The sequence below is a fragment of the Zootoca vivipara genome, chromosome 1, assembly GCF_965207765.1.
Source record: "Zootoca vivipara chromosome 1, rZooViv2.hap1.1, whole genome shotgun sequence".
Taxonomy (NCBI): domain Eukaryota; kingdom Metazoa; phylum Chordata; class Lepidosauria; order Squamata; family Lacertidae; genus Zootoca; species Zootoca vivipara.
Window position 1 is genome coordinate 28,453,459 of NC_142582.1, and position 8,285 is coordinate 28,461,743.

Here is an 8,285-nt window from a genome sequence, read left to right on the forward strand (position 1 = left end):
TTCCGCAGAACACACCTACAAATCTGTTTTGTGTAAGATATGGTGCTGTTCTCTTCCCTCATTGAAGTTTCCCCTTCCCTCCAGCATGCTGTAGCAGAAACTCTTTAACCTCAAATTTTTCGCAATGAAGTGGCTCACAGAGGAGGAGCTAGTTACAGGTAGGTAGCCGTGTTGGTCTGGTATAGTCGAAACAAAATTAAAAAATTCCTTCCAGTAGCACCTTAGAGACCAACTAAGTTTGCCATTGGTATGAGCTTTCATGTGCATGCACACTTCTTCAGATACACTGCTGACACACAATGAGCTCTCTCTATATCCAGCTAGTAATCTTCCGGTAATGTTAGCACCTCTCATAAAACATCTTCAATAAACTGATCAGGCTGACTTTGCTCACTAGTATTATCAGGGATGATTGTGAGATTCAGGTTTTCTTATTCTAACCATTAGGTTCAGCTTTTGTAGTGCTGCACTATGAAAAGCACTGGTAGGGGTAGGGGGCGGGGGGAGCCCCCCGGACACGTGCTGTGCACCCCCCCTCAATGTGCCACACCCCCAGGACGCATGCCACACCCCCACGGGCAATGTGCCATGCCCCTAGGACACACACCACGTGGGGCAGCATGCCACACACCCCGGGACGCGCAACAGCCACACCCCCGCCTGCTCTCCCATCCCCACCCCCAGTGCCGGAGCATGCAGTTTCACCACTGATGAGATGCAGTGATGTTCTCCAAGTTAGAGCTTCTGACTTCTGCCTCTCTGAGTTGAAGAGCAATTTTCTCAACAGAGTCTTGAAGCTGATCAACAGAGTCTTCTTTGCCCAGCCATCTCTTTAAGAATCAACACAGCATTAGTATCTTTGTCAGTCTCCGCTGCACCAGCTGGGGGAAGAGGCTGGTGTCCGCAAGGTCTTGGCAGATGCACTTCCAAGTTACAGGAGCTTCAGTCTTCCTATCATTTCCCTTAGATGCCATAATATCACTAAGGGGAGGGGTATGCTCTTCATAATTAGCGAGCGAAGGGGGAAACTGCTTGTGGATTGCCTTGTGTAGTTTTATCTTTCCGCTGCAAGAGCATTTGATCCTCTAACAAGAATCAATGCCCTGCCATTTTCTAGATGTTGTGTTCCTTCAAAAGAAATAGTTCTTCAAAGAGCTTTAAGATCTGTGTGACCAGCCTCTCTAGTGCTGGAGTGCACATCTTGAGAACCTTGACTGCAGTTAATTTGACTGCAGTTTAGAGCCAGCGTTCGAAACTCCCATTGTTCTAGGCGTGTTCTGCAACAAGGAATTTCATTAGCACCAGCAGTTTCTGAGCTCTGGGTTGTTTGAAAAGGGGATTAAACAAATGAATGGACTATAAGGGGAATCACTGGATCGCAATCGACTTTCACTTCCGTTGTCGATTTTATTTGCGATTATTAATTTTCTGATGCTGTTTGATTTGTTTAAAAGTTTTGTTATTAACCGTGGTCAATTTGACTCCCTGGGACTCTTGAATGAAGGGTAGACTACAAATGACTCAAATATATAAATATACCTCTGGAATCAAGCGAAAAAATGTTTCCGAGTACCAGTCGCTGGGGGTTACAAGGAGGAGACAGCTACTGTCCTTATGTCCTGCTTGTTGTTTTTCCATAGGCATCTGGTTGGTCACTGTGGGAAACTTGATTTAGGACTATATAAATCTTTGAACTAATCCAGTATGGGTCTTCTTAAGTCCCTAATATGAAAGCAGGCAGGTACACAGGACAAGACATTTTCTTTCTTTCTTTACCTTGCCTCTGCAACTCTCCTGAAAAACCCCTTTTCGTCCCCTCTGCTCCTTGCCTTTCATCATCTCATGATCAGGGGGAAATTGATTTAAAATGGAATATGATCTGACATTGCTTTGTGGGTAAGAGGGAAGAAAGAATCATGTGCCGGGTTGTCTCTGGTAATTTTTGCGGTCATGTTTTGTTATGATGTGATACTTTGCTGATTTTGGATTTTTATGTATTTTGTTAGCTGCTTTGGATATTTATGTAACAAAAAAAAGCAGAATACATGTTTATTAACATATTATTGAGTCCACGTGTGTGTAAATTGGTGCAACCACAATTGCAAAAATATCTCATACTCTGGGAACAAAAAATACCGCAGATACATAAAATGTGTATGGAAAAAAATTATAGCTTTGTACGTACCTATCTGCTACCGAGTTTTTTGTTTTCGAAAATTGTCTGGTCTGATTTAGGTGTCATGTTAAACAATAGTTAGACTATGGTTGAACATAAACCAGCCACTCAAAAGTTCCAAGGTTTGTTCTTAATTGATAATGCATTACTTGGGGGGGGAAACAGACCAGACCATAAGCCCAGATTCAAACTTAATGACAAATCAGCCTTCCTTCCTGGTGCGGCAACAAGAGGAGTGTGGAAGGCGTGAAGTCCAGACTTTCAAGCATCATAAGAAGAGCCACCTCACTGGTCACTCCAAACTCATCTTGTTTATGAAAGTGTTAAAAAGCACAAGTTCCCCCCGAAAAAAAACCCTTTGTACAACGGTCCATTTATTCCTACTCTTTGCTTCCTGCAACTTAGCCCATTCAAGATTCACAGGAGGACCTTTCCTTGACTGCGGTTTACTCATGATCTCCAGAGGCTCTTAAAGGTAAAGGTAAAAGGACCCCTGACCATTAGGTCCAGTCATGACCGACTCTGGGGTTGCGCGCTCATCTCGCATTATTACCCGGGGGAGCCGGCGTATAGCTTCCAGGTCATGTGGCCAGCATGACAAAGCCGCTTCTGGCAAACCAGAGCAGCACATGGAAACACCGTTTACCTTCCCGCTGTAGCGGTTCCTATTTATCTACTTGCATTTTGACGTGCTTTCAAACTGCTAGGTTGGCAGGAGCTGGGACCAAGCAACGGGAGCTCACCCTGTCGCAGGGATTCGAACCGCCGACCTTCTGATCGGCAAGCTCTAGGCTCTGTGGTTTAACCCACAGCGCCACATGGGTCCCCTTTCAGAGGCTCTTAAGGCTTTGTAAAATTTAATTTGGACATATTTGCAATGAGATCATAGGCCCCAGCAGTCCTTATTTATATATTTATTTAGTATGTTGTAAGTCCCGCCTCTCCTCCCCCCACTACAGGAGCACAAGGTTGTGTATATGCTTCTCCCTCTCCTGTGAGGTAGGTTAGGGTGACAGGCAGTGACTGGCCCAAGGTCACCCAGTGAGTTTCATGACTTAGTGGGGATTTGAACCCTGGCATTCCAGGTCCTAGTCTGACACTCGAACCGCTGCACCATACTGGCTGTTAAAAGGAAGGAAGGAAGGAAGGAAGGAAGGAAGGAAGGAAGGAAGGAAGGAAGGAAGGAAGGAAACATCTTGCGTTAAGGATTCTCCAAGCAAGCTACCCGCATGAGAGCACAATATTGACCATAGCGCAGCAATGGGTATTTTGAAACCTCCTTCCAGGTATGCACTGCAAGCAAGCAAAACCTTATTCACTTGAAAGGGTTGCTATGGAGCTTTTGCCTGGCAGGAAACAGCCACAAAATGTTAATGAGTCGTTTCAAGTAAAAAAGTAAGGTGTGGGGATTAATAGAGATCACCTCCAGCCAACTTGAGATAGTGGTGTATCTATATCTGCTGGCTTGCTACTGCGGCAGGGGGGAGGCAGATATATTTTAAATTGAACAATGAAAGGCAAAAATTGTTTTTGTTGCCCACTGTCTCCATTCCATGATGGCAGTCAGAAGCAAAGGACTCCAATGCCGCCTTCTCCAGCGTGAACAGTAAAAGAGGCTTCAGCAGAGTTCTTGCCTTACGATGCAGCTCGCTCACTTAAGACACTAATTTCACCCCTTATGTACAAAGCGCAAGGCGCTTTCACTTTAAGGGCCTTAAATCACTTTAAAGTTTGCAATCTCACCTGAGCTGTTCACATCGAGGGGACGAGCAGCTTACAGACTCCTTTGCTTGTGGTCTTGGCTCACCTTGCTGAAAATGACTAGCAACAAAGGGGATGTTCTGGGGATATGCTGGGAACCCATTGAAAACATCTCTGTGGCCATCCTTGGTTGCCAGTTGCCTACCTCTAGGTGAGAATCATCATCCTAGCCACTGCTTTTCATGAATTCTGGAGTGGATGTGAAAGGCCCAGGGATGCCAACGATCCCTTGTCATACAGTAACTCCATTCTAGGATCAAAAAACCAATGTTAAGGCATTTACAAACTCACTCATGCCCTGAAAGCATGGAAACGTTAAGGCAACCCTCTTAACTTTTTGCACCGTGTCCCTATGGCTGCTTCTGTTGTGCTTTTTTAGCCTCCCGGTACCCACACATGTCATTGGTTTGTCAAACCCCCAGGTTGGGAAATCTTTGCAAATCCTAGATATTTCTTTCATTCATTTAGAGGAGGGTCAATCTGTTGCAGAGGCCTCTGCATGTTTATTCACAGACAGATGGCTTGCTTGCCTCCTCCTTTCTCTTGCTGACTTCATGGCCACATGATGAAGCCGGCACTTACTCCGATCGCTTTTTGAGCCAGCCACCCCCACCCCCACTGCCACCTCAGTTAAATCGGGGAGTGTGAGCTCTAGAAGCTAACCTGTAAGGGAGCACAACATCTAACTTCTGCATCCTGTGAACTAAGGATGGGGAAGCTGTGACCCTCCAAATGTTGTTTAGTTGCATGATGGGTACAACCACATCTGGAGAGCCACAGCTTCCCCATCCAAGATATAAGCAGCAAACACAGATGCTTTAACTTACAACTTTCATGTTTCATGGCATATGAACTCCTTTGTAAATGCCTCGATTTTTCTGTTCCACTGCAGCATTTTGCTCCCATGTCTGTCTAATTTTTTAAAAAGGAAATTCACTGAATTGCATCACTTCCTGGGGTGATGTTACTGTGCTGCCACTCTGTAACTGTCAACATTCATGCTGCACTTGAAAGTTTTGAAAGCACTTTGCCCGTATTTATCTCGGTAATCTTTTCATCAGTCCTGTACAGCAGGCAATTTTTACTACCATCCCCATGTTGTCTCTGGTCTTATCTCCTGGTTTGCCCACTGGTTCAAACAGTGAGCACAGCAAACCATGTAATCTGTCACTGTTCTTCCCATATTGCCCCCAGGGAAAAGTTAAGAGAAAGCTGCAATGGTGTGGGCTTGGTGACAACTGTTGAATGTAGCCATCTGTTATCATCAAAGGCTGCAAATCAAGTTAATGCAGCAGAGATCTCAAAACAGAGAGTGGGTCACTTGCGGAAGTAAGTCAAATGGAAGACTACAGTTGAAGTCATCATATGAAGTACATGGTCAAAGAATTAAACCTGTAGAAAACATCTGCACATCCTACAGATAGGGATATACAATAATTAATGTGAATTCTCTCTCTCTCTCTCTCTCTCTCTCTCTCACACACACTCTCTCTCACACACACACACACACACACACACACACTGACTCATACACAGGTCACCACCTTCCCTCTTCCACCTACTATCTTCTACAAGCCTTAGCAGCCTGGCAGCAACCATTTTTCTTTAGGGAAGAGGATCCATGCAGGAAACAACGTCTTGCAGTGAGCATGTGTGAAATAACTTGCCCTTAAATAAATGTATGTAAACAGTTTTTCACGTGAGAACTTTACCATCTGATATCTTTATTCAATATATAGCCCTTTCCCCCCATCAAATAATAAAGCGTAAGAAAGTGTAATACCCTTGCATTTTCTAAAAAGAGAATTTAAAATGGGGGGAAAGGAGAACTGAATGTTATGGGTGTGCAAAAGGAGTCAGAAAGATGGGTCTACACTTTTAATGTTGTTGGACACCTTAGAATCCTTACTCATCCATGCCACTTTTCCATAGTGTGGGGGCTAAATCATATTGATTTGATAATGTTCAGGTGTTATCGTGGGAGCCTTCCTCTCTAATTATATGGATACTCCTATGCCTATAGAAAAAGGGACATACCTCAATTTAAAGTTCTACAGAACTTATAAGAACAAAACCTTCACCCACAAGGGATGAGAAAGAAAGAGGTATCTTGAATGTATACAAGAGAGGCAAGCAACCATCCCAACAGCTGTTCTGCTTGTGTATGTGTGATGGGGCAGGGAGCATAAACCCATGAGCTAATCTATGTGGTTGTGTGTGTGTGTGTGTGTGTGTGTGTGTGAGAGAGAGAGAGAGAGAGAGAGAGAGAGAGAGAGAGAGAGAGAGAGAAGCCCAAGAGCCAGTGTGTGTGCATGTGTGTAACATGCAGAGAGAAGCCCGGCAGCCCGCCCATGCATGTGTGCTAAAGAGAAAGACCCCCAATAGTTAGTCTGCCTGCCAACCAGACTGTGTGCTTGGCCATGAGAATCCCCCACCACACAGCTGTGTGTGTGAGAGAGAGAGAGAGACAGACAGACAGACAGACAGACAGACAGACAGGAAGGGAGATGGAACCCCAACAGCCAGTCCATGCAGGTGTGCAGGGGAGAGCCCCTCAGCAGATGGCCTGTGTGTGACAGAATCAGAACCCCAGCAGCAAATTCACTCTAAGATGTACACCTGTGTAGAGCAAGAGAACCCCAACAGCCAGTTTGGGTGAGTGAGGGAGCACCACACTGGCAATCAGTGTGTGGTGTGTGTGTGTGAGTGAGAGACTGAGAGAAGAAACCCAGAGAGAAAGAGAGGAGAGGGAGAACACGCACACAGAAATTCTCTGAGGACTGCCTGTGTGCGCTCCTGCGCGTGCCTTGCAGGACTCTCATGAGGCAACCAGTGCACCACTGTCTCCAACCTGAGAGCGAGAGCAGGGGGGGACTGCCCACATCACAGGTGTGGGAGAAAGAAAGCAGCCATGGACCCGCAACCTCCTTACAGGATACAACCAATTCCTCGCGTTCTTGCCTTACTCGGCCAAAGGCTCGCCCCCCTCTCCGACCCCCGTAGGCCTCCCTCCCTCTCTCTCTCTCCACGTTCCCTCTTGGAAGGCAGCAAAGAAGAGCATTACGGGCGCAGCCTGGGCCCAGCGCACCTCTCCCCAGCCGTGGCGAGTAGAGGGCTCTCCAACTCCGCGTCGCCGGCCTGTAGAGCATCATCCACGCTCAGTTGCGACAACTGGCCTTTGCGGCACCGCTGTCCCCCCCCCAACCCTCCCTCCACCGCCTTCCGCAATCCGCAGCTCCTTACCGTGGGCAGCAGCGGCTCCATTTGCGCCCCTTGGTCTTTAATCTCCATCTTCTGCGCTCTTGGGAACGGGCACCTCTCGCGCGCGCGCGCCCTCGCCGCCTCGCTCGCTCTCTGCAGTGGCGGTCGCGGCTGCTGCTCTCTTCCTTCGGCGTGTCTCTGGCACAACCAGAGGCAGCGCCGCTCGCTCGCTCGCTCGCCTCTCTCTGCTTAGTATTCGGGTCAGGTAGCTCTGAAGCAGGAGGCAGCCGCACGCCCCGACTCACCGGCGAGTCACATGGCTCCCATTCACACCCCGAGAGGCAACGGCTGCCTCCAGGGTTGCCGGTGGGAACCCAGATTGCAGGACGGAGAAAGGTAAAAAGTGGAAAGACCGGCTTCCGGGATCGTGGAGGTGGAGGAGGAGGAAAATTCTCGGCCAAACTCTGCCCCCACCCCGCCCAATTCGATGACTATTATTGCAGCATTTACATACACGCACGCACATAAAATATTTGGTGGGCATTGCCACTCAAATGGTGTGGGTGTGCCCCATCATGTGATCAAATGGTGTGGGTGTGCCCTGTCATGGGGAGGGGGCTAACCTGCCGCCCAAATAGTTGGCACCCCTGAAACTATTTATGGATGCATTGCATTTATAACCCACCTTGCTCTCAGGGGCAGACTTTGGCAATCTTTGATAATATGGTGCACTGAGCTAGGCCAAACTTTGATGCCCTAAATGGATCTCCTCAATTTTAAATCTTTTCAATTTTGCACCCCATCTTCTTGGTGTTAAGTCCAGCACTGTTTCTCTCCATGGAGCTCAAGGGGGCATACGTGGTTCCCTCCCCATCTCATTTAATCCCCCATAACAACCCTGTAAGGTAGGATGTGCTGAGAAGCAGTGACTGGCCCACAGTCCTAGTCTGACACTCTAACCACTACACTGCATGACACATTGCATCCAGAAGGTTTGAAACGCAGTTCTAACCCATGTCAAAGAAACAATCTTCCATAGCCCAAAAGTTCCCAAATTTATCCTGATGTAAAAACAGGAACATTGAAGGATCCTGCCACATTTGATCCATAGCAGTCTTCAGATTTTGCCACTTTAGGCCCATGGAGG

The 8,285-nt window shown here is 47.2% G+C and overlaps 1 protein-coding gene across 4 annotated transcripts in view; it reads right to left on the reverse strand.

Moving 5' to 3' along the window:
• The window catches only part of SLC4A10 (solute carrier family 4 member 10), a 165,480-nt gene extending 157,923 nt beyond the window's left edge, over positions 1-7,557 (reverse strand). For all 4 annotated transcript variants that reach the window (XM_088661094.1, XM_035132522.3, XM_088661102.1 and 1 more), the window contains exon 1: positions 7,181-7,557. In XM_088661094.1, coding sequence (XP_088517220.1) covers positions 7,181-7,228 — 48 coding nt within the window. In that variant the 5' untranslated portion in view covers positions 7,229-7,557. The remainder of the gene's footprint in view (positions 1-7,180) is intronic.
• Between the last annotated feature and the right edge of the window lie 728 nt (positions 7,558-8,285).